This window comes from Canis lupus, chromosome 38 (genome assembly GCF_011100685.1).
Source record: "Canis lupus familiaris isolate Mischka breed German Shepherd chromosome 38, alternate assembly UU_Cfam_GSD_1.0, whole genome shotgun sequence".
Lineage (NCBI taxonomy): Eukaryota > Metazoa > Chordata > Mammalia > Carnivora > Canidae > Canis > Canis lupus.
In genome coordinates this window covers 13,412,481-13,428,056 of record NC_049259.1, presented here as the reverse complement: position 1 = coordinate 13,428,056, position 15,576 = coordinate 13,412,481, and the positions used below count along the sequence as shown (strand labels likewise).

The window sequence follows — 15,576 nt, the reverse complement described above, 5'->3', positions numbered from 1 at the left end:
GGTTCTTGAGAGGTCACCACGTTTTCATTTACTGATCGATCAATACATATTCTTGTTTGATGTATGTTTATGTTTAATGATACCTTAATATATATCATTGATTCTTAATACCTGAAGGAAGCTTACTTAATGCCCATATTTCCTCTGGAAGGTCCCTGACAGCCTTGCACTTAGGAACACTTGACAGCACTTCAGGCTATTACTTGGGGACCATTTTAAATGATAGAATCAAAAACAAGAACACAAAAATGGGGAAAATGCAGCACTATACAGACTGCAAAAAAAAAAAAAAAAAAAAGATACTTGTTTACACCGTGAGAGCTGAAACAAGCAAAGCATGGACTTCCCAGGCCTCAGCTGAGAACGTGTGAAACAGCAGACCCAAATTTTTACCACCCTGCACATGTCGATGAAGGACTGCAAAAGTGTCAGAAGTATTGATGCTGGCATTACAAATAAATTTTAGCAGATAGGCAAATTTGTAAATATGGAACGAATACTGAGGAATGTCTGTTCCTCTGTGTACATGTACAAACCACACATACAGACCACTTCTATTTTGAGGGAGAAAAATTTAATTCCACTCAAATCTAACTCTAGCACAGTAAACCTTGCTGAATAGATCTCAGTGCAAGTGATGAAATTCAAAATGGTGAAGAAGTGTAAAATCCTTCACTATGTTGTTGAATGAATGACTGTTAGCGTGCATGATCACCTTTCATTTTTCCCATACCCACCTAGCAACATAAAGAAACGATGACATTAACCCCACTTTTTTTTTTGGAAAGCCCATGCCTTTCTACCTCCCCTGTCTTAGAGTTCCTCTTTCTGTTCTTTAGTGCTAAATCCCATATCCACGGACACCAGGGGTATTTCTCACTCTTATACTACATATTCAGTAAATAACTGTTATCCATCAGCCTCTATCCATAAGGTACTCGCTAGCTTTACAGAAGAAAGTATTTAGAAAAACTACATGGTGGTGGTTGTTATCTGGGGCAGGAAGGCAATAATGATAGTAGGTTATGAAATGTTTGAGAAAACCACAGAGAGGGCAGTTACAAAGGCCTCAAAAGAGAAATAAAGCCAGTTCAGAAGTGGAAGGAAGAAGAAAGCTATATGAAGATTTTTTTTTTTTCTGGTCTTACTGAATTCTAATTTTTCCTCTTTGAACATCAAATGGTTTGACATTTTGACCAAATTTACAAGTATCTTAAGGTGTCATAGATCACAGTTTAGATAGTACTTAGTTTTCCTTTCAGGGTGAGGACACTGAGAGCCCATGTGTAAGGAGACCTGAAACTCTTTTGTAGGCATTTGAGAAATTTCTGAGAAGTGGCCACTAACAGAAACAGTCCTAAGTGAACACCTCTGAATATCAGGTGGTAAAGACAGGATTACTGTGGAAGAATTCTTCTCTTGGCTTCTTCCCTTGTGTTATGGATTCGAAACATTTACTAATCTTGTAAAAATATTATGAAGAGCTGTAGAAATTCCCAGCTCCCTTTTCAATAGTAAGAACCATTATCCACAAGGAACACTTCTCTTCCTGATTTAACTACGTAGATTTAAAAATTGTGAACTATTTGTAAACCTCACATTGCGCTAGGTTTTGTGTTTATGAAGTTTAATGTAATTCTTATGTGAGTCATTTTTTAATATACATCTGCAGGTCACTAATCAGGGAATTGTGTCTCCATCTGGCCTAAGTCCAGCAATCTGAAAGTTGGAAGGTAAGAAGCACTTCGCACCATATTCAGAAGTTCTGTTATTAATCAGAGTTGACATGGTTGAGTCAGAATCCTGAAAGTTGACCTCACTTGTGACACGGATAGTAGGCCAAGGAATGAGAAGAATTATCAGTAAGAAGAGTGAGGAATGTCTCAAAACCTGATAAGCTACTCTTGCTTCTTAGAGCAGAGCTCAAGAACGCTTGTGTCTTTGACCATGAACTCATGACCTGATTTGGCCCCCTACCCCACCCCGACCCTGCCGTCCTTTTTCTTGTTCTTTGGGCCATAGCAGAAATGTGTTGAGAATCTTTCAAATACAATATATGTTTTCTATTCTAATAACATTCTGGATTAATTTTTTTTCATCTTTGCCCCTTACAAGGCCTAGCCTCCCATGTTAACGTACTGGATTCATGACCTTAGATCTGAGTTTGTATTTTTTTATCTGGGTTTGATTTTAAATTTGCAAAGGTGCACCTAGATTTATACTTTTATTGATAAGGTGAGAAAATTTGTGATGGCTTTTTAATATAAAAGCATTGCATTTCATAATTCAGGTATTTGTCTCCTTTTATACATAAAGTCCATCAAAACTGTAAATTTGAGGAAGAGAAGAAATTCTCATATGAATCTCATAGAAGGAGCTCTAACAGAGTTCAGAGAAGGTGCTGTCTCATTTAAGTTGATCCAAATGGTGGCCTCTCAGAACTATTCACATCTCTAAGTAGGTAGAGCCTAATATTTATTTTGGTCATTACAGTTGCATTTTCAAAACTAAACTATAGAATTCTTATCTCATAAAGTTGTGTTTGGGATTTTGAGTTCTTTGCTGTAACTGTCTTAACAAACTGCAGAAACAGCGTTCACGTATCTGTCTTTTATCTTAAAATTAGAAAAGTTAGTTAACCACTACTATTAATTTCAGGTGGACATAGAGATTTTATCGTCTCACCTCTGGCTATCTGTGTCACAAATGTTGGTTTGTATATATATTTTTTAAAAGGCACTAGACTTAGAAATGCCAAAGTAATTAATTATTTTTATTTTCAGAAACAATTTCGTTTTCATGGTACGAAGTGTTTCTAAATTGAAACACTTTCAGATTAATGGACTTAAGATAAATGGTTGCCATTTTCTATATGTAGTGATAATGAGATAGAGCGTCAGCTACCTATCAGATACTAAATCTCACTCCCTATTTCTTTATCACATTTATTCAATCATTCATTCATTCAACAAATAGTTATTGAGCACTAAAGCTGTATCAGACATTGTGCTGGATCTTGGAGCAAGTAGAATGAATAATTGAAGCAAAGGGCCAAAGGTGAGCGAGAATGTGGTACACACCCCAAACTAAAAAGTTCAATATGGTGGGGATATGTAATTTAGAAAGAAGGGCATTAGTGACCATTACCAGAGGGAGGGGTGGGTATAAGGATGGTGAAATAGGCGCAGAGGAATAACAGTGGAATTATCACGATGAGCACTAAGTAATGTATAGAATTGCCTAATCACTATTTTATACACCTAAAACTAATATAGCTTGCATGTTAACTTTACTGGGATTAAAATTTTTGAAAAAGAAGAAGAGGAAGTAGGAAAGTTAGTTAGGTTGGGGATAGGAGGAAGCATAGTAAATTAAGAGTTTAGAAATGTAATCAAATTATGAAGGGCCATGAAAGCCTTGTACAAGATTTGAGGGTTTCTCTGCAGAGAGTAATGGAACCAGATCTAATTTTAGAATTACTGGCGGCAGTGTGGAGAATAGACTGGGTAGGAGTGAGTCTGGAGGCAGGGAGGCCATTGCAAGTAAGAGCAAATGATGGTGTGGACCAGGATGGATTGTAGTAGTGGGGAAAGAACGAAGTAACTATGCAGGAGAAATTAAGGTACACTTACTTAATTAAGACAGTCCTGGAAAAATACACGACCTAACCACATCCTTGATGATCTAATTAATAAGTTCTATTCTCCCTCAAAGATGGCCAAATGCCACTAATAATTGATTCCAAATAATGTCATTAAATAGTTTAAAGCAGTTTTTTTATCAAAAGGTATTGTTACTGGTAAGACAATACCCACTGACAACCAGGTTCATTAATTATTATCATAATTGTAGTATTTGAACCATTTTGCTCTCCACTTCTTATGTTTTGGTGTTAGTGCTAAGCATTTTCTATGATTTATCTTGTTTAACACTCACAACAACTCTACCAGTGGATAATATTATCTCTATTTTACAGATGGACATGTGGGTTAAATACTTTGCCTAAGACTATCCAGTTTGTGAATGGCAAACCTGTTATTAAAACCTAGTAATTTGGGCAGCCCTAGTGGCGCAGCGGTTTAGAGCTGCCTTCAGCCCAGGGTGTGATCCTGGAGACTTGGGATCGAGTCCCACATCAGGCTCCCTGCATGAAGCCTGCTTCTCCCTCTGCCTGTGTCTCTGCCCCTCTCTCTCTCTCTCTCTCTCTCTCTCTCTCTGTGTGTGTCTCTCATGAATAAATGAATAAAATATTAAAAAAAAAAAAAAAAAACCTAGTAACTTGTCAGTTCCTGGCACAGCTGGGGTTAGAACCTAGATCTAGCCTGCATTATTACTTTTAAGATTTCTACTTTTTTTAAAGTTAATTTCTAAAAACTGTGCAACTTCTTTTTGGCCCAGTCTTGTGTATAATTATATTTCTGCATAAATAAGATAAGCTACAGTTTGAGCGAACACATAGTATAGAGTATTGACTACTCGGGGTTTTTTTCTTTCCAATTAGTTAGGGTAAAGCAAGTGTGAAAGCAAGTGGATGGTGAGGCATTTTGAGAAAGCGATCAAATATATATACATACTTTCTAATTATATATTTCCAAGCCAATAATTTCATTGAAAACGAATGTTTTAAGTGTGTTCCCTTACCATGTTAGGCCAGAAGATACAGAGAAAATATTAGATCTTTTATGTCAGCATAAATGAAAGTCTCAGAAAATTCACAGCTGAATGCAATGGTAGAGGCCATTGACAAGAGAGGTTATATTACTTACCCAAGACTACTCCAGAGAACTAGGATCATAAGTGAGTTCTACACCTTCCAGCTCTGGGCTGTATTTTAAGTGACTACAAGAGCGGTTTCACTGTCAGGACAGCGCTGGATTGCCAACCCTTAAAAACAGTTTTAGTAGCAGTGGCATCTCCAGCAAGAGTAATGGTCTTTGTTTTGAGACAAACCAGTAGGGGAAAAAAAAAAGTGAACAGAAGTGCACAAATGGTGTCCCTTTGAGTGAGAAGAACACACTCTTCTACTTACAAAATAATATAATGAAAATATTTTTGTTTCTACAACTTTGTCTTAACACTTTGTATAGCATCAGCTTCTGAGAGATAACCGAGCTGAAAGAGGACACAAGAAAAACTGTTCTGTGAAAACAGCCAGCAGGTAAGCAATTCAAAACCACTTTTAATTCTGCTCATTAAGTCATGTACCTCTTCTTTCCCCCATACCAGTATGAATGGATGAGTTAGAGTTGAGGTGCCTTTGAAGTTGCCTTCTGAAGAGCCAGTTTGAAATATTTTACACATCGTTGATTAGAATCTGTTTCAGGATTACTAGTAATGAGAAATACCATTTTATTTCTATTTTGAAGAAGCTGGTGAAAAATAAAGAATGAATTTTAAAAAGAAAATTTCTGTTTCTCATAACGAATGAATACTAGATCAAGATTTATAATAATCATTTTAGCTTTTAATTTAAAAAAGTAGAATTAATCTTTCCTCCCCAAACTTAGATGGTACTTAGACCTTATGAGAGAGCAACATGAATATTTATTCTAATAAGATAGAAATGAATCTTTAGAAAATATACTCTTTTTAAGATGTGATTCTAGGTTCTTACTCATTTTATATTGCCAGAAATGTTATTTTTTTTCCTTTAACAGAAAGAATTTGCCTCAGTTGTTTTAGACATATATTTTCAAATGTTGCATGTGGTGTTTCTGAAGACTTGACTTTTATTTAGATGAAAATGGCCATCACAATATTGATCAGAATGACCACCCTGAGATTTATACTTACTCAATTTTTAATAAGACAACTGACCTCAGACCCTCAGACCACTGCATCCCATTGCTTCCCATTGCTACTGTACCAGTCGCTGTGTTTAACCTTCCCAAGCAAGCAGTATTGCTTTAAGGTACAATGTTGGACAACTTAACCTCAACTGAGAACCCACTCGATACCTGAAGAACCTAATGTAAATCCTATCTATTCAGCCTAGTTTAGACAATCAAAAACTGTCACACATATAAGTCGACCCCCAATGATAGTCAACATAAAACCAATATATTTACTTCTAAGAATGGCAGCTTCTAAAATTAGAGCAATCATCTGTACAAAATGTGTACAGATTATAAATGGATGAAGGGCACCTGGGTGGCTCAGTCGGTTAAGTGTCTGCCTTTGGCTCAGGTCATAATCCCGGGGTCCTGGGATCAAGTCCCATGTCGGGCTCCGTGTTCCACAGGGAGCCTGCTTCTCCCTCTGCTTCTGCCTCTCTCTCACTGTCTCTCTCTCTTTCATGAATAAAATAAAAATAAAATATTTGAAAATAATTATGGATGAAATATTTATAGAAATAAAATGAACAAGCAACAGATTACTATTGGAATTAATCAGGCAAAATTGAATAAAAATCATATAACTGTTTAAAATGAGAAATATGGGCAGCCCTGGTGGCCCAGTGGTTTGGCGCCTGCCTTCGGCCCAGGGCGTGATCCTGGAAACTCCGGGATCCCTGGAGTCCCACGTCAGGCTCTCTGCATGGAGCCTGCTTTTCCCTCTGCCTGTGTCTCTGCGTCTCTCTCTCTCTCTCTCTCTCTCTTTCTCTCTCTCGCTCTGTCTTTCTCATGAATAAATAAATAAAATCTTTAAAAAATAAATAAAATGAGAAATATGATTGTTAAGAGCTAATTCATGAAATGGAGATATATCCAAAGAAATAGACCAGAATATAGCATAAAAATACAAGGAGATGGAAAAATGTCTAAGATATATTTAATCAGAGTCTTTGATAAGGAATATAGAAGAGCTAAAAAAGTATATTTAATGAGTATTGGCTACGCATTCCCAAAGCTGACTAAAGTTATAAATTCATAGATACACATACAGAAAGCACAGTGAATACTAAGTAGAATAAATAAAAAGAAATCCACACCTAGTAGTATAGTGTAGTACACCAAAAACAAGAGAAGATCTCAAAAGAATACAGAAAGAAAGGACAAACTGTCTGCAAAGGCATGATCGCTATATATCAGATTTCTCCATGGCAACAAGGAAACCAGAACACAGTAGACTCATCTCCAGATTTCTAGGTGAACATACACTGACAACCTAGAACTGGGCATCTAGAAAAATATCTTTCCTGTATGAAGGTGAACTAAACACATTTTCAGATTTTCAAAAACTAAGAACATTTACTATCAACAGATGTTGACTAGAACAATTTTTAAAGGATGGGTTTCCAAAAACTGATCTCCCAAGAAAAATCTGAGATTCAAGAATCAATGCAGAGCAAATAAAATGATTAAGATTTAGGTAAATGTCAACAACCATTGTTTATATGAAGTGATGATAATTGTGATTCATAGGACTTTTCAAGAGACAATCTAAGAGAGTGGACAACAATAGCAGGTTAAATTGGCAGGAAGCAGAAGAGTTTTTGTGTGGCCATGGGACGAGGGCCAGGGAAGAGCTGGAGGCAGGGGTTCCCAAGGGGCAAAAAGAAACTATTGGGGTAATGGGTACCTTCATTATCTTGAGTGTGATGATGGTTTCACATGTATATATGTCAAAACTTATCAAATTATACACTTTAACTGTGCATTTTGCTTATGTCAGCTACACCTCAATAAAGATCTTCTTAAAATTCTTTAAATAAAATCCTCCTTGGATTTCCATATCATTACAAGTAAAAGCCAAAGTCTTTATGTTGGCCTGCAAGGCCGTCTGTGATCTGGCCCGGACCTTTTTGCTTCCTCCTTGACATCTTCTCCCACTTTCTCATTCACCCACTCCTGCACAGTGGCCTCTGTCCTATTCCCCCAGCACACCGACCCCACTCACATCTCAGGGCCTTTGCATGGGCTCTTCCCTCTCCCTGCAACTATCTTTATGGCTTGCTCCCCATTTCCTTCAAGTCTCTGCTCAATTTAAAAAAGTGCTCACTCTCCACCCAAACCGTCAGACTCTACTTGATCTGTCTTCCTGATTCGCCTTCTTACCCCTCCCTTTAAGCTTCATGAGAGGAGGGTCTTTGCTTTACTCACTGGTATATCCCCAGTACCAAAAACAACACCTGATACATGGGCAAGAAGTATTCATTACATAAAGTATTTGTAGAATGCACTCAAAATTGCTTCTGGGTCAGTAAAGTGCTCTGATTGAGTCCTTATGGGGGTTTCTTCTGACTCTACTCCCCATTTCACCACTTAGAGCTGGGTGATCTTGGGCAAAACACTTAACTTCTCTGTCCCTCAGTTTACTTATCTATGAAATAGGGAAAATGGCCATACCTACTTCATAACACTGTTGTCAGATGTAGATGAATTAGTGCCTATAAATTCCTATAAAGCATTGACAATGGAGGAGCTCAAATTCTGAATCAAGTATGTTATTTCAAGTATGGTATTGTTAGTCCCACGTGTGTGTTTTCTAAGCATTTTTCAATTTTATTTTTTTTATCATTTTTTCTTGTACCTAGTTTAGAATGTCAAATCATTCTGTAAGACTTATGAGAAAGTACAGCAGGCCTCAGCCCTGTCCTTCCCCATTCTCCAATTTCACCAGCCAGAGGAAACCACTTTCAACCATTTTATCCATTTCTTCTAGTATCAACCTAAATTACATGCTTATATCACTCTTTCTTGAAGTTCTTAGTTTGGTGTTACTATTGACTTCCTGCTGTGTGTCCTACACACACACACACACACACACACACACATATCCCATATCTGCATTTCTCTCTTTCTCTCTAGTAGCTATATCATAATCGTCAGACCAAATCAATATTCATTGTTTGCATTAATGTGATTATGTATGTAAATATTATTCATAGATGTATCACTTTCCCGTTGTCATGGAGATAACTGTCTTGTTTTTCATTTGCTTTGTTTTCTGTGTGCCTCACCCCCGTTCATCAACCACCTCTACGCAGAAGTGTAGTTCCTCTCAATTCTTTCTTTGGGTGGCATCCCTCTTGGAGCTGTCCGCCCCTCAGATCCATTCTCAACTGTTTGCCGTCTGGACCTGCGACACAGCTGATGTCCTGTGATCTCTCTCTCCATTTTCATCCTGGGGATGTCCTTCATCTCTCCTACATGGGACTTCCTATTCTCTGGATCCCACACCATTATTTTTCTTAAGCTTTCTGAGAAAGAGAACAGTTGCACTTTGCATGTCTGAAAATCTGTTTATTCTAGTCTTACACTGATTGCTTCAGCTGAGGATGGAATTCTGGTTTGGGAGCCATTTTGCCTCAGGATCTTGAAGGCATTACTCCCGTGCCTGGAGTTCTCTGTGGTGTCCATTTCCTCTGCTCTCTTAGGATTGGGATGTTTGGAGTGCCTTCCAGTGATCCTCCAATTTTTCTTAATGTCTCTTTTATATATTGTTGTCTTCAAAGATTTCTGGGCAATGTAATCAATGTGATGCCCCAAACCTTTCATCGATCAAAAAATACTCTCACACTTTTCATTTCCAAGAGCTCGCCTTGTGTCTTTGAACATTCCTTTCGTATATCCTCTGTGTCTTGTTTTGTGGATGTAGTTTATTTTCTTGTGTCTCGAAGGGTAACATTTGTGTTAGGCACGGGGCAATCCGTGAAGGAGAAATAAGCACAAGGAGAGAAAGACTTACTCGCCTTTAATTTTTGTTTTAAGTTTTATTAAGTGCAAGACAAAAATTCTTCACCCTCCTTATTTACATGTATTTTTTTTCCATGTTGCTTTCTTGAAAGCCATTTTCTTTCTAATATTTGTAATATTGCCTTGACTTTTCATACCCCTTTTGGATGAGTGACTGCACTTCCCTTTCTCAACTTGTGGAAAATATAAAGGTTAGAGAAGAGAACTGTAATGCCTTAAATCAATACATTTTGGGATCATTTACTCCCAAACCATACCAGGCAGGTAAGAAAAGATAAATGCACAAGTGGTCTGCCATTAATGACTCAGAGTCAAGACTCCGACCTGCATGGCCACAGCGTGCTCTTCAGGTAGGCATCCCCCACCCCCCACCCCCTCGGAGCTCTGCCTGGATACAGGTGGCCCAGTCGTGGCTCTAGCCCGTGAAGGGTAGTACCTCTCACCCTCAGCTCTGGAGGGATTTTCAGGACCTGCATAGATGGGTTTCTTATTTACCAAGGCCACTAACAATAATCCAGCTGGGTGGTTTTCTAGATATCCAATTTAGGGCATTTCTCTCTTCTGCCCACATTCACTTCCACATTCATCTAGGCTCTCTCCATTGATGGACGATGGTGGGTGCAGGGGAATTGTGTCTTTTCCAACTCTGAGACTGTTTTATGTCTAACAGTACGGAAGAGGTGACAACCTATGAGTCTCCTTTAAACAAACAGCCTACTTTGATCATTTCAGCCTGTTCTCCCGGGAAGCTCTATCTCATCAACATCGGACTCTGGTTTTCATAGAATCCTGTGCTTCCTCCTCCAAAAGGACAGTGTTCCTTTGGATTTCTTACCTGGCTTCTCACTCCTTGCACATCGCCCTGTGCTCCAGGAGCCAACAACAGTGCCCGGCATCACACGCCATCCCATCATATCCAGACAGTTGTTAATGAAATATAAATGTGTTTTATTTGTTCTTACGTTTGTTGTAAACATAATTAGCATTCTCCTTCTTCTCAGACATGATACTTAATAGGTCCTGTAATCAAACTTCCGACTGATTCTTAACATAGATGTAATGTAAACTCATTTAAACAAACTCTAATTATAAACAGAGGCACAACGTCATCCCATTGATTCAAATGATAGTCTTACCCATCTTCCTTTTAGTTTGTTGCTTCATTTTTATTTGCCGGCGGGGAGCCCTTTATCATACAGTAAATGGGCCAGAGACTGAGTGGAGTGAAAAATTTTCATCATAAATGTATCCTCTTATGTTCACTTGATGTGTTCGCCCAAGATTTTGCACTGCCAGTGCACGAAGTTGCGTGTCTCCTGTCTTGCATTCACCTGTACTGATTATTCCCATCTGATTCTTCCGTTTGACTAGTCTGAGGTTCGATTTGCCAGTCATTCTTCCATTTCTTCAGAGTTTTCTATCATTTTCTTAAATGGCATTTTGTCTTAGGAATATTGTATATTGTTTCTCATCTAATATTGAATGAGTGTCTCAGAGTTTGTTCATGCTGTTCTCAAATTTTATATACCTTAAAACCTTTGAAAACATAAATGAAGCTTAAGGAAATGAAGCTTAAGGAAACACAAAATTCTTTCAAAAAACAAATGTGTGAAAGTGCAAATAATTGTAATTTTTAAAAACCACTGCTTGTTACCTATCACTGTCAATATTTAATAATTAACAGACATAGTTTTTGAGTGGCCATTGCATGCAAGAGATTATTAGCCAAAATGAAATGAAAACCTAGTGACATCTAGATTTATTTCTTCAACCTTTATCTTTCTCCTAAATTCCGTATTTGAATCCAGACCTTCCCCTTTTTATTTCAGTAGTCAAATACAATTGTATACTTCTCAGAGTTAGAAAGTTCTTTTTCTCTACCTTCACCTCATTCAAAACTCCAATTAGATAATTCAAAGGCTGAATCATCTAACTGATATATAATTTGAAATTAAGCAAGAACATTTCTATTGTTGATATTATCAAATTTTACTTAGTATCTTAAAATACCTTTTAAAAACTGTGTTAATTCACTTTTACTTAGTTTTTAGTAACATTACATTTATCATCTACTCAGCATCAAATAATTTGATAATCCCTCGATACTATGTGTTCTATTTCTTAATTTAGTGATTAATACTGAGGAGGAAGAAATGAACCTTTATTTTCCTGTCATCTTGCCTGATTAGCAAAGAGTCTCCTAAAATGAAAAAATGACAATAGAAAAAAGAATGACAATAGATTCCATAAGAGAATCAAAACAGAATCCCATCACCATTCACACACACATTTATGTCAGCCTTTTTCTTTCTTTTTTTTTTTTAAAAAAGATGTTATTTATTCATTCATGAGAGACACACACAGAGAGAGAGAGAGAGAGAGGCAGAGACACAGGCAGAGGAAGAAGCAGGCTCCATGCAGGGAGCCCAATGCGGGACTCGATCCCAGGTCTCCAGGATCAGGCCCTGGGCTGAAGGCAGCGCTAAACCGCTGAGCCACCGGGGCTGCCCCAAAGTCAGCTTTTTTCCATCAGGTCTTCTAACCTTGAATATAGAACATATTCATTTTTATATGATGATACAGATCACTATGTTGTGTTGCAACTGTAACAAAGAATTATAGCTGTTCTTTATTTGATCTCCTAAAGATCCAAAGATGTTCAAGGATTAGGTTTGCTTAGTCTTCCCCATAGTGTCATCTGTTATTGGAGAAGGAGATCTAATTTGCAATGGATACAAAACTATTTGTCATTTTGCAGGTTTGCCAAAAATAAATGAAACTATTAATTACTACATTTTTGAGCAGCTGTTAATAAATTGGGACAGAATAACTGTTCATTAGAGTACTGGTTAATGACATGGACTAGATCTGTTCAGTGTTGCTTTTCACAGAAATGTATCAACAAAATTAAACGTATTAACAAAGTGATGCTTCATGTTAATTTTTAAGATGAGAAGTTACCTACCCTATGTTAACAAATTTAGGATTTTAAAACAAATCCTCTTCTGTCATATTAAACTAATAACCCAACACCATATTTTAAAGCAACCTAGATCACATAACATTTCATGTTTTATATACTTTATATGTCCAAAATAATGACTTGAAACTGCTTTCAAATACTAATGTTAAAAGTAAAAGGTCTAGTGCTTTGTTTTTACTTTCTAAATCTAAAATTAGCATTAAATTTCATTGTTTCAAAAAAGTTTACCCAATCCTCCAGATAGGAAAGAGTCTTTTAGATTTTTTAATCCATTCATATGTATGCATGAATGAACACATAGAATATATTTACATATTCCCTTTAATAAAAATGTATGCATTCCATATTTGCTTAATTGGAATCTATTTAATTGAATATGTGTTCTAATTTCTTAAAATTTTTGAATAGCTTCTAGGTGTGGATATTTATAGTAGAATAATTAGAAAAATATCCCATATACAGCATAAAGTGATTTCTAAGGAATTAATCTGTTTTATACTATATGATCAAATTGTTGTATTAAAAAAAAGGCACTATTCTCAAATTGCCAGTTCTCATGCCTCCTGTCCCTTTGGCATCTAGAAATTCTGACCTTCCTTGCCAAAATTTTAAATTGATGATTACAGAGACTTATTTAAACTATGACTATACTAAATAAAATTACTTAATCAGCCAATTAGAATTTTGAGAGATTGCTTTTCACTGTATTATGAATAACCCACACAGACCAAAAAAAAGGGATTTGCCATTTGGAAATAGGTAATGTTTCCAGTGTGTGGTAAATTAAAAAAGCAATCAAGTACTTCCTGGTGAAATATTCAGGACAATGTCCCCTCTTTTGTAAAATCTGGTAGATAGATTAAATATTTTCAAATAACTAAAAGTATGCACAGCCTCTCACCTCTTGAACAGCAGTTGAATTTGGCCACAGTCTCTAATAATGGAAAGTAACACGTGAAAGCCTTTTCAGTAAATGTGTCTTGTGGAGTCCATGTCCTTCAGACAGGTGTCTGTTTCACAGTTGGCACTTTCCAAATTGGTCCTGTGATTAAATGAGCATGGACACAAAACTAACCTTTAACTCCCAGAGATGGTTCCCCTAGGAAATGATGGTGGTCCACCTGCAGGGCCATCTATTAACAACAGCTGTATCTCCACTGCTGCCCAGGTTATAAATTCGTTATGGGTACGTTTGGGGATCTGATCATCCAATGTGTGTATGTGCCAGAACACTCCCCAAAACAATAAGCATTCCTAATTTATTAGTAAAAGAGGTGCCGTGCAAGTTAATATTTTAAACCAGGAATATAATAAACAACAATTACTACTTGATAATTTGTACCTTACAGCCTGGGGAATAAATTCATAAATTCATCTGCCACATTGACAACACTTTGAATTTAAAAGTACTATTTTATGTCTATAGAAAAGAAATTACACCAACTCTTGAATTTTGACTACTATAGGCAGAGATTGTCCTGCAGTCCAAAACAGATACTCCATATATAAGTGATTAGAATGTTTTATGTAATAATTTATAAAAATATTCAAATATTAAACACTTAACTATTCCTTGTTGTAGTTGACTTTAATTAACTTTCAATTAGGAGGCAATTATTTTTTAAAAATAAATCAGAAAATAATGTCTCAGAGTTAGAACTATGTTTTTAAAAGAATCCACTTCTTTATAATCAGTACTTTTCCTCATCCTTTCTCTTCAGAAATATTTTTCATCACTCTGTAGTGATTTGTTTGTATACCAAGATATTGTTGGGAATTTACGTTGTTTATTTCATATACTTCTGATCAATTCCAACTCATGCCCAATTATATTACACTAAATTAACATAATTCAACAGATGTTGATATTTAAATGTTTTCTGGCATTCAAATCTTGGACAGCTGTCTTTGAGCTTGGGGAAAAGGCAAACATTTAGAGTTAAATGCTGAACATATGCTTAAATTACTAATTAGAAAGATGGAATAAAAACTATGCATTATCCTTTCTAAGGACAATAAACCTCAGATAGGGATTTCTGTAATCTTTTTATATCAAGTTACAGTCCAGAGGCGTACTCAGACTAGAAGACATCAGACTTCATGGATAACTTAATTTAATTTCAAGTTTGATCACTTAAAAATTATGGAGAGTGTCACTAAGATTTGAAAACCTAGAATGACTTCAAACTGGCAGTTTTAAGAGTTGAAAAGATGCTTTTCACTTACAATGTCAGGGTGGTAAAAGCAGTTTTTAACAATACTTAATTATGGAAAATCTATCATATGCAGAGATATGGAGAAAAATATAACGTTAATGTGTCTCTCAAGTGGCTTGGGTAATTATCAGTGTATGGCCAACCTAGTTTCATCTATATCCCTACCTATCCCTTCCTCCAGCCCTGAAGCCCATCCAGTATATCACTTCAAATGAAATGTCATCAGTATGTTTCTCTAACAAATAATAGCCTCTTTTCAAGGAAAAGAAGCCACACTACCATCATCACATCTATTAAAACAAAAACTTCTTAATATATATTAATATATACAGTTGATAGTCACATTTCCCCAATTATTTTGTAATGTTTTATTTTATACATTGTTTGGATTTGGATCCAAATGAGGTCTATCTCTTACAATTGGTTGATACACATCTCTTTAAAGTTCCCTTTGATTTATAAATATCCCCTCCTGCCAGCCTTTGTTTTTTTTCCTTGAAAGTTTTCGATGGCAGAAATCAGATTGTTTGTTCTATAGTTTGTCACCTCTGAGGAATGCTGCTGATATTATCTACATTGTGTCATTGCCCATATTCCTTCTGTCCCTTGTGTTTCCTGTAATTGGTATTTAAATCTAGAGAATTGATTAGATTCAGGTTGTTTCGTTTTGTTTTGTTTTGGCCAAGGCTGTATCTTGTACTTCTCTAGTTTCTGTGTCTCTCTATGATTGATTAGCCAT

General features: G+C 36.4%; 1 protein-coding gene across 4 annotated transcripts in view; it reads left to right on the top strand.

The window, feature by feature from the left end:
• The window catches only part of GPATCH2 (G-patch domain containing 2), a 168,062-nt gene that overhangs the window by 121,426 nt on the left and 31,060 nt on the right, over positions 1 to 15,576 (top strand). For all 4 annotated transcript variants that reach the window (XR_005385700.1, XM_038586155.1, XM_038586154.1 and 1 more), the window contains exon 8: positions 5,088 to 5,158. Coding sequence is in view for 3 of the 4 variants with exons in the window: in XM_038586155.1 (XP_038442083.1) it covers positions 5,088 to 5,158 (71 nt within the window). In the remaining variant the exon portion in view is untranslated. The remainder of the gene's footprint in view (positions 1 to 5,087; positions 5,159 to 15,576) is intronic.